Here is a 23,492-nt window from a genome sequence, read left to right as displayed (position 1 = left end):
TCTCCTGTACCCTGTGTCTCCTGTACCCTATGCCTCCTGTACCCTATGCCTCCTATACCCTATGTCCCTGTCCCCTGTACCCTATGTCTCCTGTACCCTATGTCCCCTGTACCCTATGTCTCCTGTGCCCTATGTCTCCTGCAGCCTATGTCTCCTGTACCCTATGTCTCCTGTACCCTATGTCTCCTATACCCTATGTCCCTGTCCCCTGTACCCTATGTCTCCTGTACCCTATGTCCCCTGTACCCTATGTCTCCTGTACCCTATGTCTCCTGTACCCTATGTCCCCTGTACCCTATGTCTCCTGTACTCTATGTCCCCTGTACCCTACGTCCCCTGTACCCTATGTCTCCTGTACTCTATATCATCTCCTGTACCCTATGTCTCCTGTACTCTATATTATTTCCTGTACCCTATGTCTCCTGTACTCTATATTATCTCCTGTACCCTATATATCCTGTAGCCTATGTCTCCTGTACTCTATGCCTCCTGTACCCTATGCCTCCGGTACCCTATGTCTCCTGTACCCTATGTCTCCTGTACCCTATATCATCTCCTGTAGCCTATGTCCCCTGTACTCTATGTCTCCTGTAGCCTATGTCTCCTGTACTCTATATTATTTCCTGTACCCTATGTCTCCTGTACTCTATATTATCTCCTGTACCCTATATATCCTGTAGCCTATGCCTCCTGTAGCCTATGCCTCCTGTACCCTATGTCTCCTGTACCCTAATTCTCCTGCGCATCATTGTATTTGCCATTGTCAAGAGGCTCGTCTCACTGAAAAGCGATACTGACAGCGTCATCCGTGAACAATATGTGCAGCATATTTTTAAACTGAAACTTCTGAAGCGTTACTGTTTTATTTTCCCTTGGCAATAAATCCTTTAAATGCACAACCCTAACACAACGCTACCAGCCAGTGCGTCATCCCAGCTGTACGGAGCTCCATCTACTCCTGTCCCTGCAACAAGATGACAACTTGCTTGTCCCCATTCGGTGCTCTTGTTCTGCTTGCAGGTGAGTGTTCATACTCTTCCACAGAAGTAATGGATCATGGAATAAGAATGTCAGTACCAAGCTTTATTGCCAAGTGAAGTGTTCAAGACAAGCATATTACAGAGTACTGGTGTAAGCCTAAATACGGTTTACTTCTTCCCCGACAAGTCTACATGCTTTCCAATTATTCAATTCCCAACGCCACTAGTCGGACATAGCAAGTCATCTTCTATGTGCTTGATTCCTCTTTTTACATTCAATGTCCCGTATTCTCGGTTGACTACAGCTGGTAACCTGCAGTTTATAGTTTACCCTTGCGCTGAAGTGAACTTCTAAGAATATTTAGAGAGAGGAAATACGAAGAGTCCATGGCTACCCTTCGAGACAACCGTATCTTCGGCAAATCAAAGTTTTACTGTACACCGATAAAACAGAACTGAACATCTTCACACCTTGATAGCATATTTGCCATTCCGTCCACTGTCTATTCTAGTTGACAGAGGGGACATTTATCACACATTGTTGCATGTTTCAGTGTCCGCTGTTGTTGAAGGTGGTGGGTCGTACGGACAATTTTGTTCCGACAAACACGCCTGTGAGAACGGAGGAACATGTGACCCCACCGGCAACAGCGACAGCGGCAGGTGCACTTGCCCAACAAATTACACTGGTGACAGGTGTCAAAAAGGTAATATGTTTTGGTTGCTAAGCCTGCAAATCACAAACCATAAATGTTCTTCAGGGGCAGCATTCACGAAAAGACTTGAACGTAAGCATCTAAATCTTTACCCATTTATTGGGATATTGAAAGCTGAGCACGACAATGCTGAAATCACATTAGTCCAGCTCCGATAAGATAGTTTGGTACCATCCAAATGACTATGCCCTCGAGAGGCTGAAAAGACAGCTTCGTACTAAACAGAAACCAGTGAACGATGATCACAATGCTTTGTTAACGTCTAGTTGAATTGGGAATAATGGAAAAGTTTAATGTGACTTTGGACTAAAAATAACATACGTTGTTAAGAGCACATTCTTTTTAACCGAATGGTTTTCTATTAAATTAAGAAGGAAAAGAATGCTTGATGTGAATTGTATAATTTTTATTTTGTACAATAAAATACATTTTGTAAAATTATATCGCTATAAAATTGAAACGTGATCTTACAGGGATCCGTCGATCTGATACAGTTTTTAAGACGAAAAAGCTTAAGCAAACACGATGGGGTGATCCTCGGCTTTCTTTAAAGTTATTCATAACATGTATCAAAATATCAAATCTTGTGCATCATGTAATGGAGAGAAGACCAGTTTCTTCCCATGTATGTCTGGCGTTCGTGAAGGTGAAAATTTATCACCGATACTATTTTTAATATTTCTGAATGATCTCGAATATAATCTACAAAATGACAACTGGAAAGGAGTGGAATTACATCCTGATGATTTTAACAACCGATTAGAAACTATGATAAATCTATTTGTTTTGTTGTATGCCGACGACACCGTTCTACTAGCATCAGACCCAAATGATTTACAGCATATGTAAGATTGCTTTGATAAATACTGTAAAACATGGAGACTTAATATAAATTTTAATAACAATACTTATATTTGGTGGTTCCAAAAAGATTATAAATACTTTTTCAAAATTGGAAATCACATTATAGAGAATGTGCCTTCTTATAAATACCTAGGAATGACAATGCAAAAAAATAATACATTCACCTTAATAAAAAAGAATCTCGCCGAGAAGGCCACCAAAACTATGAATTCTATTTTAAGCAAGGGTAGATTACTTAATTTGTCATGGGATTGTCAGTTACGACTATTCGAAGGTTTAGTTGCCCCTGTTCTTTATAGGGTTTTGTGGGGTGTTAGTAATAATTCTTGGGTAGAAAATATTCTACTAAAATTTCTAAAGGAACTCCTCTCATTAAGAAACAGCACCCCCTCTTTCATGGTTTATGGGGAACTGGGGAGATATCCGCTGGAAATTGAAATTAAATCACGAATGCTAGTCTTTTGGGGAAAACTCATTTCAGGAAAGGCTTCTAAATTCTCTCTCCTAGTTGATAAAATACTCTATAATGATACAACTTGTAACACATCTGGCTATAAATGGCTTGCCTGTATTAAAGAACCCTTTTGACAAAATTTGAATGAGTGATATTTGGGCTACACAGGCATGTCCTAATAAAAATAGTCTTAAAGCACTTGTTGTAAACAGACTGAAACAAATCATCTACAGACCTGGATATCAAACACAGAAAAATCTTCAAGAGGCGCTATTTATAATAATTTTTAAAATTCTGAATTGAAATATGGAACCTATCTGAGTTTATTACATTATAATAACCGGAGGGCGTTACTTAATTTCAGAACTTCAAACCATTATGTACCAATTGAAACAGGACGATGGAGCAAAACTCGCACAAATGAAAGGATATGTACTCTCTGTAATGCAATCGGTATTGGAGATGATAAACTTTTTGTTTATTTGCCCTACTTTGGCCCAAGAAAGCAAAAAATATATTAACAGCTATTTCTGTAGAAATCCGAATATACACAAAATGAACCAGCTTTTTCACTCTAACAAACTAGGAACAATTGGGAAATTAGCAATATTTTGCAAAATAATAATTTCTCATTTTAAGCAACGCCCCCACAAAAGATAACCATTAAGGCATGGGTGTAACATTGTTCATTTAACTGGTTAAATGTATGTACAGACAGTATATTCTTGCAACCGAGCGATATGTTTCATACTTGTATTTAAGTTGTACATCATGCTGTTTACTTGTACCTCTAATGCCGCAGAACGCGGCCGGAGTGTAAATAAAGTTCAGTTCACCGCTGTATGACAAGTCCAAAGTCGCTCATAATGTCGAGAAGAATTCTCCGGATATAACAGCATGCAATTGAGAATTGTATTCTAAAATTACTAGGCTTAGAAATCAATACCTAGTATAAAGGAATAACAATGGCGCTTTACAATAGAGTAGTAGTACAGATGCAAAGGTTGAACAATTACAGTGGCATTATAAATATACTAGAATGGTGGCAATATATCATAACAGCAGTTGTAATGGCAGTACGATGCTAATATGAGGTGGAATGAACCAAGATGGCATATTGGTGTTTGAGAAAGAGTACGCTTCGTCGAATCCGTGATTGAATAGAATCGGATTTACGGGTTGTCTCCCAAAACCCCTACAGCCCAGTTCCCCTACAGCCCAGTACACCTACAATTAGTTAAAACAACACGTGGCATTTACCTGTCTGGCATAATGAACTGACCCAAAGGAGAGATTACAGGGTGGAGTATACAGTGTGAGATTAAGCTGCACAGAGTATACAGATGAGAAGGGAATAAGATTGTGCTATTGTATGGATAATGGTATGCCTTCAGATAATGTGAATTAGCTCAACCTTTCATGGTTAATGACGTGATGGACAGAAGGGCGCTTTGGTCAAGCATCTAACAAAAGCTATGGTCATCTGACGTTCAACGGCTAATGCAAGTCAGATGTTCCTGTTACACTGTTAAATTAATTATTCTCATTAAAGATATAAAATATCAATTGTTGTGACAGATTTTATATTGAACAGCCCCTTCTTTTAGTAAGAATATAGTTCCAAGCACAGACCACCCGACGACTCTTTGACGTAGTGAGCAGAGAATAAAGGTCCACTGAAGCAATGAGCTTTTTGAAATTAGTATCCAGTCAGTTTGTCAGTATCCTCTTTAACCTTATTTCTACCGTAGTATATACAGGTTAGAATGGGCCTTCACTAACCCATGCTTGTCGTAAGAGGCGACTAACGGGATCGGGTGGTCAGACTCGCTGGCTTGGTTGACACATGTCATCGTATTCCAATTGTGTACATCAATACACATGATGTTGATCACTGGATTGTCTTGTACAGACTCGATTATTTACAGACCGACGTCATATGGCCGGAATATGGGTGTGGCGTTTAACAAACAAGCAGACTTATTATCTGTAAGCTGCTATTGATAATGTCAGGATGATCTTATCAAGGCACGTCATGCCTATACACGCCTTATTTACTTCGTTCTACTCACCCGAGCTTGGCCTTGGTGCAGGATCTACATCGAACGTCTATGCAATAAACCAGAAGCAGTCATCCATATTTTCATATGCAGTCAGTAGGCATTCAACAACTGTGAAAATATCTGCAATTAGTTTATTGTAGACTTCATGTCGAGTCATTCGTTGGGGGGAGATTATTGTTACTGTCCTTTATGTCCCAATTTCTTGTTCGGTAATGGTGTTCGCAAACAAAGACAATGTCTTTAATCTCCGATGTCTATGGTTTCTCATCAAATCCCTTCTTGTTTTTCAACTAAATGTCTTTAAAGGCACTATTTCACACGACACTTCTCTAAAAATATATAATGCATTTCTCTCAATAAAACTAACTATCAGCACACAGGGAAGCTACCATATAATGTATTCCCAAAAAATTACGTCTTTAGATTGCAATATTAAATTCCACATATGGCAAGTTTTCTCTGTTTGGAAGCTGTTCGCTTCGAAGTTTCTATTCTCTATTGCAGGAAAGTCGTAAGGGATAATAAGTCTATTATTGTACCAATAGGAAGCTAAAGTAAGTGCATATGCACCAATATGTATAATATAGGCCACAATATTGTCAAAAATGGGTAACTTTGAGCCTTTACACTCTGACGTTTCAACTGAATGTCTTTCAACTCCAACGACTATAGTTTTACATCAAATCCCTTCATGTTTTTCAACCGAATGTCTTTCAACTCCGACGTCAATAGTTTTACACCAAATCCGTCAGAGTGTTTTTCAACGGAATGTCTTTAAATTCTGACCGCTCCCTGTTTTACAACTGATTGTCTTTAAACTCCGACGTCTATTGTTTTACATTAAATCCTTTCTTGTTTTTCAAGTGAATGTCTTTAAATTATGACGTCTGTAGTTTTACAATAAATCCTTTCTTGTTTTTCAAGTGAATGTCTTTAAATTATGACGTCTGTAGTTTTACAATAAATCCTTTCTTGTTTTTCAAGTGAATGTCTTTAAATTATGACGTCTGTAGTTTTACAATAAATCCTTTCTTGTTTTCAAGTGAATGTCTTTAAATTATGACGTCTTTAGTTTTACAATAAATCCTTTCTTGTTTTTCAAGTGAATGTCTTTACAATTATGACGTCTGTAGTTTTACAATAAATCCTTTCTTGTTTTTCAAGTGAATGTCTTTAAATTATAACGTCTGTAGTTTAATCCTTTCTTGTTTTTCAAGTGAAAGTCTTTAAATTCCGACGTCTTTAGGTTTACATTTAATCTCTTTTTGGATAATAAACAGAGTGCTCCACGGGTGCAGACTGCATGAATGGGGCCACATGTCGAAGAGAGGCCTGTATTTGCGCACCAGGGTACACAGGAGGAAAGTGTGGTAAGTTGATTAACCCATTTGTTATACAGAGCGTGAGAAAGGAAAGTTTTTTACTGTTTTTAATGTTCTTCAAGCACACGATAACGCAATCATAAGACACGCCGTAACTCCAGCAAATGTCTTTCCCCCATTCAGAGTGTTCCTTTTCTGAACGATACAGGGGCGTTTTCCATCATTATATAGGGAACTACGTCAACTGTAAACTCCCTCTGACCGTTTTTCACAGTCTGAAACTAATTCTTTATATATATGTTGAGGCAGTGTTGCAGATCACTTGTCCCAAACATTTGAATATTTGTCGAAAACAGAGACGCTAACCGTGACTGGTGTCCTAGGTATACTCTTAAAAAAAAGAAACGCACTGTCGTTTTCAGCAGTTAGTTTAGATATATTTTGACAGCAGTCGTCATTTAGACAGTTCCTACGTTTGAATCTCGTTAATCATGGTGTGATTGTTATGTAATGCACGTGCAATGTGTCGGAAACACGTGCAATGTATCTGAAGAGACATCGACTAAAAAATGCCAAGCCAAATTCATCATTTCATTACGAAATTTACAAAGTAAACGAACATATAAAATGCCAAGAGTGAATGCTACTGATCGTAATATCGCCATTGGAAGTTTGGAAGCAGGAGAGTCTCAGTCTGCCTATGCAAGACACTTCAACGTCCACCACAACCCCATATCTCGATTATGACTTCGGCATACCCGCTTCAATTCGACCCAAGATCGTCCCAGCAGTTGATGACCACTCCTGCTCAGGACCGATTCGTCCGGGTGGTCACCGATTTGCTACGGCAACGGACACTGCAGGACAGGTGTCTGGTCTTCGACGAATTTCCGACCAAACCATCAGAAATCGTCTGAGAGAAGAGGGGATTCGAGCATATCGAGAAAAAGTTGAACCTGTCCTGACACGACTACACCGACAATGACGTGTCCAATGGTGCAGAAGGGTACAGGCATGGAACCTGGGGAAATGGCAACGCGTTTGGTTCAGTGATGAATTCAAAGTCAAAGTCAAAGATGTTTATTGTATTTCAGGCCTCCGGCCCATACACATTACAGGAGGTGAATGCATTATACTTTCACATACAGCTTGAACACAGCGATGATTTTAACAGAATATCACGCTTAGACATTGCATTGTAAATGTATTGTGATAGTTTTAAGTTGATACAGTTGTCATTAGTAGACGGGAATTGTTTAAATGCTACAGCAGGTGACTTGGAGAGGTAACATTCAGGAATATATTGTTTACGTAAATCTATGTAAGATGGACAGACAAATAAGAAATGAATGTCATTGTCAACAGATAATTTACACAATGGGCAAATTATGTTATATCTGTCGATGGACATACGTCTTCCTTCATTAATCATTAAGTTTGAGAGGACTAATCTTGAGTCCTTGGTGGCGGGAGATGTGGTGTTGAGCAGAGAGATATTTTCTTGAATTGTTCTGTAAAACCAAACCTTTATATACACCTTCCTGGTGTAGTGTGTCCGTAAGTGTATGATCACATATTCTACCCGTGAATATGATTGCAATCGAGGTGTATAGAGCCAGAATTGGATCTTTCGCCCACCCGAGGGGTACCCGACAAATCACACTTCACAGATACAGTGAGAGTAGTTATGTCTAAGTCGCCACAAGGTCATTTTACCGGATCCAGCCGGATCCAGCCGGAGCAGATGTTGATTGGCTCATCCAAGTCACGTGGTCACCGTCAGGTACGAGATAGATAGGATATCGCAGGTCAGGGAAGGTCAATGAAAGGTGTGTGTTTTAATGCAGGCATGCAATCTTGAAGAATACCCTTCATGAGACGAGAAAACAAAAGGAAAGTGTTATCAATAAATTAACGTATAGCATACTGTCATGAATAGATAGACGGTCTAGTTCAAAAGGGTGCGCGCAAGGATGAGATAGTCATCTCACCCTGCATTGACTTTAACGCTGAATGCAGCCGGAAACTATTGTTAACCATTTGTAAAGAAGGCGCTGAATTATTCAGTCCTGCCCCGACATGAATAGTTGAACCCGATGTTTAAATTGTAGTCCACGCTAGCTTTTCCCTTTAAACGTAACGTGATGAAAAGTTTGACTTTAACCGTCTCAACTAAAGTATGTATAAGGTTTTAGTTCAGAGCGTGATATTTAATGGTTCGAAATACACATGGTTCACTAATACAACTGATTAGTTCATGTGTAAATTTAACACCATGAAAGTCATCGTCATTAGGAGAGAGACAGAAGCAATCTGTTATATATGTTAGTGGCGAGAAACGTGTTTCATGTTTACAATAGTCTCCTCATCCTCTCAACCCAGCCTGCCGCCCCCCAAGTCTCCTTAGAAATAAGCAAGACAATATCAGCTTGCGAATAAACCATTCCTCTGAAGGCGCCTTTTTCAAGTATCCACGGTTATACATGAATATCACCCTGCTGACACCCCCTCCCTGCCTCCAACCCTCTCTCCTTAGGTTTTGTGATCTGTTGCGTATGCGCCAATGTCCTTTGAGACTGCTGACAGTTCAGTTCAAGATGTGTTACCTGTGTGACGCATGTTCTGGCCTGCCGCCCGTGGAAGCCAACGGTGAAGACCGCCTTCTTTACAAATGGTTAACAATAGTTTCCGGCTGCATTCAGCGTTATAGTCAATGCAGGGTGAGATGACTATCTCGTCCTTGCGCGCACCCTTTTGAACTAGACTGTCTATCTATTCATGACAGTATGCTATACATTCCTTTATTGATGACACTTTCCTTTTGTTTTCTCGTCTCATGAAGGGTATTCTACAAGATTGCACACCTACATTAAAACACACACCTTTCATTGACCTTTCCTGACCTGTGATGTCCTATCTATCTCGTACCTAACGGTGACCACGTGACTTGGATGAGCCAGTCAACATCTGCTCCGGCTGGATCCGGCTGGATCCGGCAAAATGACCTTGTGGCGACTTAGACATTAATACTAGTGAGTACTCGCCACACATGGCCGGCTCGGAATTTAGACTGTTTACCTGCTTCATACTGTTGGGGATCCATTTATCAGCATCTTTCTGTGCTATAAATTGGTGTGAAAAATTAAATGTTCATGCATATTTGCCGAAAGAAACGACATTCCTCTGTGCAGTGTGTGACGTCATGAGTTTTGAATGTGACCTAGTTTTGTCTATGACATCGCCTCATGCTCCACGTGCACACCAGGCTTGCTTGTTAAGAGGTCAAACCACAGTTATTGGTGTGTTCCAACGACGTCGAATCTGAACCCGACCCGCTTACACTGGAAGAGTTGAGAGATACTTTTATGAGCGAGCTACGTAACGTCAAATCAGGACTATCCGACATGAAATCCGAAGTTAAAGCGATCAACTCGAAATGTATTGATTTGGATAAAAGGGTTAGTGAGTTAAAGTCAGCCATTAACGAGGTTAAACAGAACCATGATGTTATGTGCAACGATATTAATGCCCTAACTGAGAAAGCGGACGGTGTGTCCTTGAGATTTTCTCGTGTAGATGATGAACTGGATAAGTTAGAGTCATATAGCTGACGTGATAATGTTATTCTGTATGGTGTGTCAGAATCAGAAAACGAGAAATCCATGGCTTGTAAAGAATAGGTCCTTTCAGTCTTTCATGAAAATTTAACCTTTCAAAAATGGCAGAGGTGTGACATTCACCGTACTCAGCGACTTGGAAAGCTACGTCAAAACGATGATCAACCACGCCCTGTTATTGTGAAACTTAAGGTGTCTGACGACAAGGTGAGAGCTCTCAAGGAAAGACCAGCATTTAAAGCAGTCAACGTCACCATCGTCCTCAGACACTTGCAGGGCTTGACAATACGTTACAGGAGGAATCATGAAGCCACCAAGGCAGTGTCGAGCAGTGAAAGGGATGGTGTCACCAGGTACTGACCGCATGTGTGCAGTGTGTGAATTGGATTCATGCTGCCAATGACAACAATATATATGTTAACCTCTGTGTCGATTTTCCTTCATCTATGTTCAAGCTCAATCGACTTATGTACATCTCAATACATTTAATACATCTTCAGCGGTTCGTTTTTTAATTACTTTTTTAAGGGTATGCTTCACACCTAATTAATTGTGACAACAGCAAAAAATAAACGAAGGAAGGATTTCGCACCTGCACGATCCAAGGCACAAATGATAAATGTTGTCGGTTTTGTTCTCGTTGTATTAGCTCTGTGATTACTTTGTAATTTAGGATTCATATAGACCAACATACCCCACCCTTCGGTCTACTAACAATGAGGCATTCAGATTGAGTCAACCTTCTGACGTTGCGTTTATCTATCATCTAGTGATAGGTCATGGATGAACGCAGTAGTCAAAGGACCCCTATCCTGGTGTAAAGGCGATGGTGTAGCATTCATCTATATTCATGATCATCAAGCGAAATAGTATTACTTGCTTTTGAAATGAAACCTTGTTCAGTATAATATTTCGTCCACATCTAATTCTCACTCTGATCTGGTACACAGTGACTGCACATATATATTCTTGACGTTTACCAGAGCGAGATATTAAGAACAGGATACATATGAAGTGCGTGAGTGAGTGAGTGAGTTAAGTTTTACGCAACTTAGCAATATTCCAGCAATATCACGGCGGGGAACACAAGGAATGGGCTTCACACATTGTACCCATGTGGGGAATCGACCTGGGTTTTTGGTGTGACAAGTGAACGCTTTAACCACTATGCTATCCCACCGCCCCACATAACATTACGAAAAGGATAGACGAGGATGTTAAGACGGCAGTTCGTGTTTTAGCAGAGTCCGTCACACCGCCTGCGGTGGTTTCCGGGGATGTATGTTCCACTGCGCATCCTTGCGCCAACGGGGGCACCTGCAACACCACAGTGACTGGGGGAGCGTGCTCTTGTCCAGCTGGATATGAAGGGAAGAGATGTCAAGCAGGTAACCATATACAACCTATATGTAAAGAGATGTCAAGCACGTAGACAGATACAACCTATATGTAAAGAGATGTCAGGCACGTTAACAGATTCTACCTATATGTAAAGAGATGTCAAGCACGTAGACAGATACAACCTATATGTAAAGAGATGTCAGGCACGTTAACAGATTCTACCTATATGTAAAGAGATGTCACGCGGGTAAACATATACAAACTATATGTAAAGAGATGTCAGGCAGGTAAGCAGATACAACCTATATGTAAAGAGATGTCAGGCAGTACAACCTAACAGATTCTACCTATATGTAGAAAGAGATGTCACGCACGTAAACATATACAACCTATATGTAAAGAGATGTCAAGCAGGTAAACAGATACAACCTATATGTAAAGAGATGTCAGGCACGTAAACAGATTCTACCTATATGTAAAGAGATGTCACGCGGGTAAACATATACAAACTATATGTAAAGAGATGTCAAGCAGGTAAGCAGATACAACCTATATGTAAAGAGATGTCAGGCACGTTAACAGATTCTACCTATATGTAAAGAGATGTCACGCGGGTAAACATATACAAACTATATGTAAAGAGATGTCAGGCAGGTAAGCAGATACAACCGATATGTAAAGAGATGTCAAACAGGTAAACATATACAACCTATATGTAAAGAGATGTCAAGCAGGTAAGCAGATACAACCTATATGTAAAGAGATGTCAAGCAGGTAAACAGATACAATGTATCTGTAAAGAGATGTCAGACAGGTAAAACGATACAATCTATGTGTAAAGAGATGTCCAGCGGGTAAACAGATACAACCTATATGTAAAGAGATGTCAGACAGGTAAAACGATACAATCTATGTGTAAAGAGATGTCAGGCAGGTAAACAGATACAACCTATATGCAAAGAGATTTCAAGCAGGTAAACATGTACCACCTATATGTAAAGAGATGTCAAGCAAACAGGTAAACAGATACAACCGATATGTAAAGAGATGTCAGGCAGGTAAACAGGTTATTTTATTTATTATATGATATTTATATATATTTATACATATCCAGGCAACTAGTGCTTGCTCAACGCGCTGGTATATTTTCCCTCGATCACTGGATGTTAATCTCAACGGCATATCGTATTATCAATCTCAACTCCCTGGGGAGTATAAAACTCTTGCAGCCACTAGGCGCACCGAGTTATTGTGACTTTCTCATCCTAACGAGGTACCCATTCACAGCTGGGTGGACTGGGACACACATAGTCACAGTACTTTGTCCAAGTTTACTGCACGTTGCTGTACCCGCAACTAGGTGTTTGCACGTATTCATGTGGCCACCATCTGGTCACGAATCTGTGCCGGAGGTGGATGTGCCGGATGTACGGACTCTGGCCGGTGTCGAGGCTCTTCATCTTCCAATATGGCCTGTTTTCTGGTAGTGGTTAACCAATTTGTGAATGGTGGCCTGACTGCAGTTCAAGGTTTTTGTGACGCCCCGTCGATTGCCCTCCGCTTGCGTAAGTGTTGGCCTATTCGTGGTGGTTTTGTGGTTACTGCATGCTTGCTCCGCCCAACATTGGCATTTATGCCACAAGCAAGCACGTGCTTTTGGACCAATGTTCCACTAATACGTTTTTCACTTTTTAAAATGTACGATTCGTATGACGCTTTCGGAGAGCTGAGTTGCTATCGGAACCATGTTGTGTTTAGGCAAAAGTGTTCTGCTTGGGTTCAAACCTGTACCAAAGAAGTTTTTGTATTTTTAATACAATTACTTTAAAAGAGATAACTTTCTTTTGCCTGGTAGTTAATATGGCGTTGTACAGAGTAACCTTAGCCATAAGACTGTCGTAAGTCTATGTTAAGGTATGTGAGTTACGATCACCTTAGCACTACAACTGTCGTAAGTCTACGTTAAGGTATGTGAGTTACGATCACCTTAGCACTCCAACTGTCGTATTTTTACTTTAAGGTATGTGAGTTACGATCACCTTAGCACTCCAACTGTCGTAAGTCTACGTTAAAGTATGTGAGTTACGATCACCTTAGCACTCCGACTGACGTAAGTCCACGTTAAGGTATGTGAGTTACGATCACCTTAGCACTCCGACTGTCGTAAGTTTACGTTAAGGTATGTGAGTTACGATCACCTTTGCACTCCGACTGTCTTAAGTCTATGTTAAGGTATGTGAGTTACGATCACCTTAGCACTCCAACTGTCGTAAGTCTATGTTAAATTATGGGATTACGATCACCTTAGCTCTAAGAATGCTTTGTCCAACTGTAGCCTGTTGTGTTGTGAGAAGATCGGGTCACACTTCGGTATGTCTCCTGCCGAGCATGACTCTCCCGCCATAAACCCCTTTGTTGTTTCATAAGTAGGAAAGACACCTTCAGATGTATCAGCATCATGTGTGACGTCACTATCATCTGTTTCAGCCTGCAACACCAACGCCGACTGTAAGAACAAAGGCACGTGCGAAGCCCGGGGCTGCAAATGTACGGCGGGTTACACTGGGGGAAAGTGTGGTGAGGTGCTTTTTTCTCTTATGCCTACATAATTCAACAGCTGCGAAATAATTATAGAATTGCTTATTCAGTAACATTTTTGGTACAAGCAAATGGATTTGTACACTTTCATAATCTGATAATTCCTTTACAGAGAGTGTTTTGTCCGGAGCAGATCACGTGATCACTTTTCCTGCGACGGTACTGATGTGTGTCGTTGTGCAGCTTACCATGAAGGCGTAGAGACCTACAGTCAGCCTACAATCAGCCAAAATCAGCCTACATATCAGCCTACCAATCACCCTACATATCAGCCTACATATAGGCCAACCAATGAGTCTGCACATCAGCCTACATATCAGCTTACAAATGTTTTTTATATTTTCGTTTGATTGCATCTTGTTCCTTGAAGGGTCACATGAACTTTGGTGAAAGTATAATTCATCACCAGTTAAACCATTTCTGCTGACTGCCTTAATCCCAAGATGGAAACTGTAAGACACAGGTGAAAGAAATTCAATTATGTTGCTTTTCTTTGAAGTTAGGCATGTTTGGAAAAGGAGTATCGTCTACTAACGATCTGTACGCAAGTTTCTCCATGAAGGATACAGTATACAGAACACTATTATCATAATAACCCTTTATTTGCTAATGTTAATATTTACAATATTTAAAATATTATATATTATATTTCATATTATATATTTTTGGTGTGTTGTCGTTTTTGTATTTCTTCGTTCAAATTACAGCTGGATCATCTGTTTGGGCCTGTGACCTTAAAGCTCTGAATAAATGTCTCTCCAGACCAATGCATCACCACTAACCTGGCTGTTCAAATTTCTGTCTGTATTACAGTAATTTAGATGTTTTGATGGTATTAGATGTCACTAGTCTGGTGTGTCGTTTGTTCATCAGTAAAACCCTCATGACTTGGTATGTTTGTCACGTGTCAAACGTCACGAGCACGGAACATCTGCATGGTGTATGTTTCAAAACACATGCATTGTCTCTATGTTTAACAAGCATGCACAGTGTAAAGACATGCCTTCACAACGTAGAGATATGCATTCACAGGTTAAATAGATGCATTCACATTTTAAATACAGGCATTCACAGCTTAAAGACATGCATTCACAATTTAGTGATATGCATTCACAATTAAGTGATATGCATTCACAAAGTAAAGACATGCATTCACAGAGTTAAGATCTGGCAGGTGTCTTTTAGCGGCTCAATGAAAGCACAACTTGATCTGCTTCTTCTCTCACTAACTACAGAAAGGGATAAATGGGCCGTTACCAATACTTACTCTGTCCGTTTCTGAGATCGTAAACATTCATGCAAATACTTGGAGGTTCTTTGTAGTATCCACGTAGTATTCATCCGCTAATCTGAAATAGGGAGGGAGTTTAGTTTTACGCCGCACTCAGCAATATCCCATCTATATGGCGGCGGTCTGTAAATAATCGAGTCTGTACCAGACAATCCAGTGATCAACAGCATGAGCATCGATCTACACAACTGGGAACCGATGACATGTGTCAAGCAAGTCAGCGAGCCTGACCACCCGATCCCGTTAGTCGCCTCTTACGACAAGCATGGGTTACTGAAGGCCAATATTCGAACCCGGACCTGAAGGAGATTCCATTGGCTGAAGTTCATGGAACTAAAGCATCGGTTCCTTCTTGCATTTCTACGATTAGTGTGGCTTGGTTGTCTGTTTTCTTTGCTGACAGTTTAATGTTCAAACATTTGTAAATCCTATGGTGAGGGGGTCTCATTTCATTTCAGTCTGAATAAAAACTGTTTAAATTATTCATTGTTTGACTCAGAGCTTAACATCACTGTAGAGAGGTACGTCTAGTACGAACTTCACAGTGGTCCTGACAGGGATGTACCATGAACTTCAGCAGTGGTCCTGACAGGGGTGTTACATGAACTTCAGCAGTGGTCCTGACAGGGATGTAACATGAACTTCAGCAGTGGTCCTGATAGGGATGTAACATGAACTTCACCAGTGGTCCTGACAGGGATGTTACATGAACTTCAGCAGTGGTCCTGACAGGGATGTAACATGAACTTCAGCAGTGGTCCTGATAGGGATGTAACATGAACTTCAGCAGTGGTCCTGACAGGGTTGTAACATGAACTTCAACAGTGGTCCTGACAGGGATGTAACATGAACTTCAGCAGTGGTCCTGACAGGGATGTAACATGAACTTCAGCAGTGGTCCTGACACGGATATAACATGAACTTCAGCAGTGGTCCTGACAGGGATGTAACATGAACTTCAGCAGTGGTCCTGACAGGGATGTAGCATGAACTTCAGCAGTGGTCCTGGCAGGGATGTAACATGAACTTCAGGGTCCTGAATGTACCTGACAGTGGTCCTGACAGTGGATGGGATGTAACATGAACTTCAGCAGTGGTCCTGACAGGATGTAACATGAACTTCAGCAGTGGTCCTGACAGGGGTGTAAGATGAGCGGTCCTGACAGGGATGTAACATGAACTTCAGCAGTGGTCCTGACAGGGATGTAACATGAACTTCAGCAGTGGTCGTGACAGGGATGTAACATGAACTTCAGCAGTGGTCCTGACAGGGATGTAACATGAACTTCAGCAGTGGTCCTGACAGGGATGTAACATGAACTTCAGCAGTGGTCCTGACAGGGATGTAACATGAACTTCAGCAGTGGTCCTGACAGGGTTGTAACATGAACTTCAGCAGTGGACCTGACAGGGATGTAACATGAACTTCAGCAGTGGTCCTGACAGGGATGTAACATGAACTTCAGCAGTGGTCCTGACAGGGATGTTAGATGAGCTTGAACTTCAGTCCTGACAGGGATGTAACATGAACTTCAGCAGTGGTCCTGACAGGGTGTGTAACATGAACTTCAGAACAGTGGTCCTGACAGGGGATGTAACATGAACTTCAGCAGTGGTCCTGACACTTCAGCAGTGGTCCCGACAGTTGTAACATGAACTTCAGCAGTGGTCCTGATAGGGATGTAACATGAACTTCAGCAGTGGTCCTGACAGGGTTGTAACATGAACTTCAGCAGTGGTCCTGACAGGGATGTAACATGAACTTCAGCAGTGGTCCTGACAGGGATGTAACATGAACTTCAGGTGATCGTGACAGGGGATGTAACATGAACTTCAGCAGTGGTCAGCAGGCAGTCGTGACAGGGATGTAACATGAACTTCAGCAGTGGTCCTGACAGGGATGTAACATGAACTTCAGCAGTGGTCCTGACAGGGATGTAACATGAACTTCAGCAGTGGTCCTGACAGGGATGTAAACTTCATGAACTTCATGAACTTCAGCAGGTCCTGACAGGGATGTAACATGAACTTCAGCAGTGGTCGTGACAGGGTTGTAACATGAACTTCAGCAGTGGTCCTGACAGGGATGTAACATGAACTTCAGCAGTGGTCGTGACAGGGATGTAACATGAACTTCAGCAGTGGTCCTGACAGGGTTGTAACATGAACTTCAGCAGTGGTCCTGACAGGGATGTAACATGAACTTCAGCAGTGGTCCTGACAGGGGTGTTAACATGAACTTCAGCAGTACAGGGATGAACTTCAGCAGTGGTCCTGACAGGGATGTAACATGAACTTCAGCAGTGGTCCTGACAGGGATGTAACATGAACTTCAGCAGTGGTCCTGACAGGGATGTAACATGAACTTCAGCAGTGGTCCTGACAGGGATGTACCATGAACTTCAGCAGTGGTCGTGACAGGGATGTAACATGAACTTCAGCAGTGGACCTGACAGGGATGTAACATGAACTTCAGCAGTGGTCCTGACAGGGATGTAACATGAACTTCAGCAGTGGTCCTGATAGGGATGTAACATGAACTTCAGCAGTGGTCCTGACAGGGTTGTAACATGAACTTCAGCAGTGGTCCTGGCAGGGATGTAACATGAACTTCAGCAGTGTACCTGACAGGGATGTAACATGAACTTCAGCAGTGGTCCTGACAGGGATGTAACATGAACTTCAGCAGTGGTCGTGACAGGGGTGTAAGATGAGCGGTCCTGACAGGGATGTAACATGAACTTCAGCGGTGGTCCTGACAGGGATGTAACATGAACTTCAGCAGTGGTCCTGACAGGGATGTAACATGAACTTCAGCAGTGGTCCTGACAGGGATGTAACATGAACTTCAGCAGTGGTCCTGACAGGGATGTAACATGAACTTCAGCAGTGGTCCTGACAGGGATGTAACATGAACTTCAGCAGTGGTCCTGACAGGGTTGTAACATGAACTTCAGCAGTGGACCTGACAGGGATGTAACATGAACTTCAGCAGTGGTCCTGACAGGGATGTAACATGAACTTCAGCAGTGGTCCTGACAGGGTGTTAGATGAGCGGTCCTGACAGGGATGTAACATGAACTTCAGCAGTGGTCCTGACAGGGATGTAACATGAACTTCAGCAGTGGTCCTGACAGGGATATAACATGAACTTCAGCAGTGGTCCTGACAGGGTTGTAACATGAACTTCAGCAGTGGTCCTGACAGGGATGTAACATGAACTTCACCAGTGGTCCTGACAGGGTTGTAACATGAACTTCAGCAGTGGTCCTGACAGGGATGTAACATGAACTTCAGCAGTGGTCCTGACAGGGATGTAACATGAACTTCAGCAGTGGTCGTGACAGGGATGTAACATGAACTTCAGCAGTGGTCCTGACAGGGATGTAACATGAACACACACCCATTTGCTCCCACTTTCCAACAAACCAACGCCACAACAAATAACGCGACTACAATCAACGTGTGGACTTCCAACATGATATTGATAAATATGAGGGACAAAAGACTGCACGCATCATTGCTTATAACGGGAAAGGCTGTTTTGTACGACCCTGGCCGCCTTTACACATGTAAAATTAGTGAAAGGCTGTTCAGTCGAGCGTTCAACAACAACGTAACTTCTTTAGAGTATATTCAATCAACATGTACACTAACTAGCAAAATAAACTACACCAAAACGTCAGGTTAAGTAAAATACATCGGCAACGATGCGATGTTAGCTTTGGCGAGGCATATACACAACCTACGGCATATACAAGGACACGAGGTGTCGTCTGTTTGAGGTTATAATTGGTCACAGTGAAAATAGCACGTTGGCTTCACACATTACCAGACTTGAAGTGGTGTTTGTGTCCTAAGTGTCCACTGCCCACTGTCCACTGTCCTAAGTGTCCACTGTCCACCATGGACTCTTCATGCAAATGTCAGCAGTTTCCGTACCCTCTGCATCCTGTTCCATATGCATCATGTACCCTACACTCTCTGTACCCTATACGTTATGTACCCTATGCCCCTGCACCATATATCTCCAGTACGCTATGTGTCCAGTACCCAATGTCTCTTGTACCCCGTTTCTCATGTACCCTATGTGTCATGTAACCTTTGTCTCCTGTCAGATCGATGCTCATCCTGTTGCTCACTGGATTGTCTGGTCCAGACTCGATTATTTACAGACAGCCGCTATATCGCTGGAATATTGCTGAGTGCTGCGTAAAACTAAGCTCACTCACTCACTCACTTTGTCTATTGTACCATATGTCTCCTGTATCCTATGTCTACTGTACCCTATGTCTCATGTACCCTATGTCTCCTGTATCCTATGTCTCCTGTACCCTATGTCTCCTGTAACCTATGTCTCCTGTATCATATATCACATGTACCTATGTCTCCTGTGTCCTATATCTCCTGTATCATATATCACATGTACCTATATCTCCTGTACCCTATGTCTCCTGTACCCTGTATCTGCTGGACCCTATGTCTCCTGTACCCTATGTCTCCTGTATCCTATGTCTCCTGTACCCTATGTCTCCTGTACCTTATGTCTCCTGTACCCTATGTCTCATGTACCCTATATCTCCTGTACCCTATGTCTCCTGTATCCTATGTCTCCTGTACCCTGTCTCCTGTACCCTATGTCTCCTGTATCCTATATATCCTGTACCATATATCACATGTACCTATGTCTCCTTTGTCCTTTATCTCCTGTACCATATATCACATGTACCTATGTCTCCTGTACCCTATATCTCCTGTACCCTATGTCTCCTGTACCCTATGTCTCCTGTACCCTATGTCTCCTGTACCATATATCACATGTACCTATGTCTCCTGTGTCCTTTATCTCCTGTACCATATATCACATGTACCTATGTCTCCTGTACCCTATTTCACCTGTACCATATGTCTCCTGGACCCTATGTCTCCTGTACCATATATCACATGTACATATGTCTCCTCTACCCTATATCTCCTGTATCCTATGTCTCCTGTACCATATGTCTCCTGTATCCTATGTCTCCTGTACCCTATGTTTCCTGTACCTTATGTCTCCTGTACCCTATGTCTCCTGTACCATATGTCTCCTGTATCCTATGTCTCCTGTACCCTATATTTCCTGTACCCTATGTCTCCTGTACCCTATATTTCCTGTACCCTATGTCTCCTGTACCCTATGTTTCCTGTACCTTATGTCTCCTGTACCCTATGTCTCCTGTACCCTATGTCTCCTGTACCATATATCTCCTGTACCCTATGTCTCCTGTACCCTATATCTCCTGTACCATATGTCTCCTGTATCCTATGTCTCCTGTACCCTATGTTTCCTGTACCCTTTGTCTCCTGTATCCTTTGTCTCCTGTATCATATATCACATGTACCTATGTCTCCTGTATCCTATGTCCCCTGTACCATATGTCTCCTGTATCCTATATCACATGTACCATATGTCTCCTGTACCCTATGCATCTTTTAATTGTGTGTCCTGTTTCATATGTATACTGTACACTTTGTGTAGTGTGATCACGCTGAACGCACGTTTCCTGATCTGACTAAGTAATGTAAAAAATGTCACCGCCAGATCATACCCAGTCTTGATAACCCGCTGAAGAAGTGAGTGAGTTTAGTTTTACGCTGCACTCTGCAATATTCCAGCTATATGGCGGCGGTCTGTAAATAATCGAGTCTGGACCAGACAGTCCAGTGATCAACAACACTGCGCGACTGGGAACCGATGACATATGTCAACCAAGTCAGCGGGCCTGACCACCCGATCCCGTTAGTCGCCTCTTACGACAAGCATGGGTTACTGAAGGCCAATATTCGAACCCGGACCTGAAGGAGATTCCATTGGCTGAAGTTCATGGAACTAAAGCATCGGTTCCTTCTTGCATTTCTACGATTAGTGTGGCTTGGTTTCACGATTATTTTGTGATGACAAATTTCACCAACTGTCATTTTGGTACAGAACCTTTTGCACTTCACTGTATTTTCCATTGGCAAAAGTCGCGTCTTCCTAAAAGGCGGTATTGACAGCAGCACCCGTGAACAATATATGCAGCATTTTTTAATACAGAAACTTCTGAAGCGTCAATGTTTTGTTTTCACCCCTAGCAACAAAGCCTTTGAATGTACAACCCTAACAGAAAGCCGCCAGATCCAGGTCGTTCCCCCCAGCTGTACGGAGCTCCATCTACTCCTGTAAACAAGAAGATGAAAATGTGCTTGTCTCCATTCGGTGCAGTTGTTCTGCTTGCAGGTGCGTGTTAATATGCACTCTTTAACAAAATATCTGTTTGATTGTCATTTTTAAAGTTTAACACATGATATATCTGGTATTACACTTGCTCTGTAATACATGTTACGTTTGTGATTACACTTCCCCAGTAAAGTCAAGATTCTAGTACTTTCGTTGGGTTGAGTCCCGTCCGGTATTCGAACCCTCGAGTCAGGCACCTAATGCTGCAGATTGTCAAAATATGTTATTCGACAGCCACAATGTTACCTAATCTACATATTGTGAAAAAAAAGATAAAACGTACGATCGGAAACTGTGATGAACTTCAAATCGTAAAATTGTGTTGTGTATTTGAATCACAATTCTAAACGTCACAAGACAGACACTGCTAGTCGTATGTGTGTTTGCACATCCCGTTTTCCCAGTTTCCTGAAGGCCGGTATTCCACAGTCTATACAAAGGTGTCTGGAAGTTCAAGTGAACAACTACGAAATACCATGGGCCCTAGACTAATGCTTAATCTCTGAATATATATAATTTTGATGGTAACAAACAAGCCCATTTAAATTGAAAAGGAGCCCCAGGGAGACCAGAGATTCAGAACCTGAGGGAATCTAGACTTGCTTTATTTAGGGCTTTAGCACTGCAGAGATAGCTAGGCAGTAGGGAAAATAATGTGGTTCAGGGACTGTGAGACTGATTAGAAGGGCCCATGCCTTCCCTTCGAGCAGTTTTTACAGTTTTTACTGTTTACTGATAAAACAGAACTGAACATCTTCACACCTTAACAGCAAATTTGCCATTCCGTCCACTGTCTATTCTAATTGACAGAGGGCATATTTAACACACATTGTTGCATGTTTCAGTGTCCGGTGTTGTTGAAGGTGGTGGGTCGTACGGGCAATTTTGTTCCGACAAACACGCCTGTGAGAACGGAGGAACATGTGACCCCACCGGCAGCAGCGACAGCGGCAGCTGCACGTGCCCAACAGGATACACTGGTGACAGGTGTCAAAAAAGGTAATATGTTTGGGTGATTTTGGTTGCTAATCCTGCAAATCACGAACCATAAATGCTCTTCAGTGGTGGCCTTCATGAAGAGACAACCGTGAAGATCCGGGTTAGAACTGGTCTTTGCCAACACATGCTTGTCGTAAGAGGTGGCTAACGGGATTGGGTGGTCAGGCTAGCTGACTTGGTTGACACATGTCATCGGTTCCTAATTGCTCATGCTGTTGATCACTGGATTACCTGGTCCAGACTCGATAATTTACAGACAGCCTTCATATAGCTGGAATATTGCATAATGTGGCGTTAAACAACAAACAAACTTGTTATCTATTACCTGTTGCTGATAATGTCAGGATGGTCCTTAACCAGGCGTCATGCTTATACACGCCTTATTTACTTCGTTCTAGTCAACCCGGGTTCGATTCCCCACATGGGTACAATGTGTGAAACCCATTTCTGGTGTTCCCCGCCGTGATGTTACTGGAATATTGCTAAAAGCGGCGTAAAACCAAACTCAGTCAGTCAGTTGTTCTAGTCACCCCAGCTTGGCCACGGTGTAGGATCTACATCGAACGTTGCTCTATGCAATAAACCAGAAGCAGCCAGCCATATTTTCAGGTTAGTCAGCACGCTTAACAGTATCTGCAATTAGGTTATTATAGACTTCACGTCGAATCATGCGCTTGGGAGGATATTGATACTGTCCTTTATGTCATCGATAATGACAACCCCTTATCGCATTATTTACAGTAATTGTGCTTCTCAAAAAACGATATCCACAGTTTTACATTAAATCCCTTCTTTTTCAACTCAATGTCTTTACATTCCGACGTCTTTAGGTTTACATCAAAACCCTTCTTGTTTTTCAAGTGAATGTCTTTAAATTCCGACGTCTTTAGGTTTACATCAAAACCCTTCTTGTTTTTCAAGTGAATGTCTTTAAATTCCGACGTCTTTAGGTTTACCTCAAAACCCTTCTTGTTTTTCAAGTGAATGT

The 23,492-nt window shown here is 41.9% G+C and overlaps 2 protein-coding genes across 3 annotated transcripts; both read left to right on the top strand.

The window, feature by feature from the left end:
• Positions 1–932: 932 nt before the first annotated feature.
• LOC124292108 (delta-like protein C) lies at positions 933–15,115 on the top strand. 2 transcript variants are annotated; one of them, XM_046729154.1, is made up of 5 exons: positions 933–1,020; positions 1,535–1,687; positions 6,358–6,447; positions 13,845–13,934; positions 14,068–15,115. In XM_046729154.1, the coding sequence occupies exons 1-5, from the start codon at positions 975–977 to the stop codon at positions 14,154–14,156; spliced, it is 468 nt and encodes a 155-aa protein (XP_046585110.1). In that variant the 5' UTR covers positions 933–974; the 3' UTR covers positions 14,157–15,115. The 2 variants fall into 2 exon arrangements, 1 of the variants encoding a protein (XP_046585110.1); XR_006902359.1 differs by lacking the exons at positions 933–1,020; positions 1,535–1,687; positions 6,358–6,447 and adding an exon at positions 11,270–11,404.
• Positions 15,116–21,281: 6,166 nt separating this feature from the next.
• LOC124292100 (putative EGF-like and EMI domain-containing protein 1) lies at positions 21,282–22,508 on the top strand. Its single transcript, XM_046729141.1, has 2 exons — positions 21,282–21,505; positions 22,351–22,508. The coding sequence occupies exons 1-2, from the start codon at positions 21,376–21,378 to the stop codon at positions 22,506–22,508; spliced, it is 288 nt and encodes a 95-aa protein (XP_046585097.1). The 5' UTR covers positions 21,282–21,375.
• Positions 22,509–23,492: the final 984 nt, after the last annotated feature.

The sequence above is a fragment of the Haliotis rubra genome, unplaced genomic scaffold, assembly GCF_003918875.1.
Source record: "Haliotis rubra isolate DU_JTF1 unplaced genomic scaffold, ASM391887v1 Scf507, whole genome shotgun sequence".
NCBI lineage: Eukaryota > Metazoa > Mollusca > Gastropoda > Lepetellida > Haliotidae > Haliotis > Haliotis rubra.
The sequence above is the reverse complement of the archived record's forward strand: the minus strand, read 5'-3'. Positions and strand labels throughout refer to the sequence as shown.

Excerpts from the sequence above, each read along its gene's own strand:
- LOC124292108 (XM_046729154.1), top strand. The coding sequence starts at position 975 with ATGACAACTTGCTTGTCCCCATTCGGTGCTCTTGTTCTGCTTGCAG. Across the intron at positions 6,448-13,844 it reads GTACACAGGAGGAAAGTGTG|CCTGCAACACCAACGCCGAC; the intron begins GTAAGTTGATTA and ends CATCTGTTTCAG. Across the intron at positions 13,935-14,067 it reads TTACACTGGGGGAAAGTGTG|AGAGTGTTTTGTCCGGAGCA; the intron begins GTGAGGTGCTTT and ends ATTCCTTTACAG.
- LOC124292100 (XM_046729141.1), top strand. The coding sequence starts at position 21,376 with ATGTACAACCCTAACAGAAAGCCGCCAGATCCAGGTCGTTCCCCCCAG. Across the intron at positions 21,506-22,350 it reads TGCAGTTGTTCTGCTTGCAG|TGTCCGGTGTTGTTGAAGGT; the intron begins GTGCGTGTTAAT and ends TGCATGTTTCAG.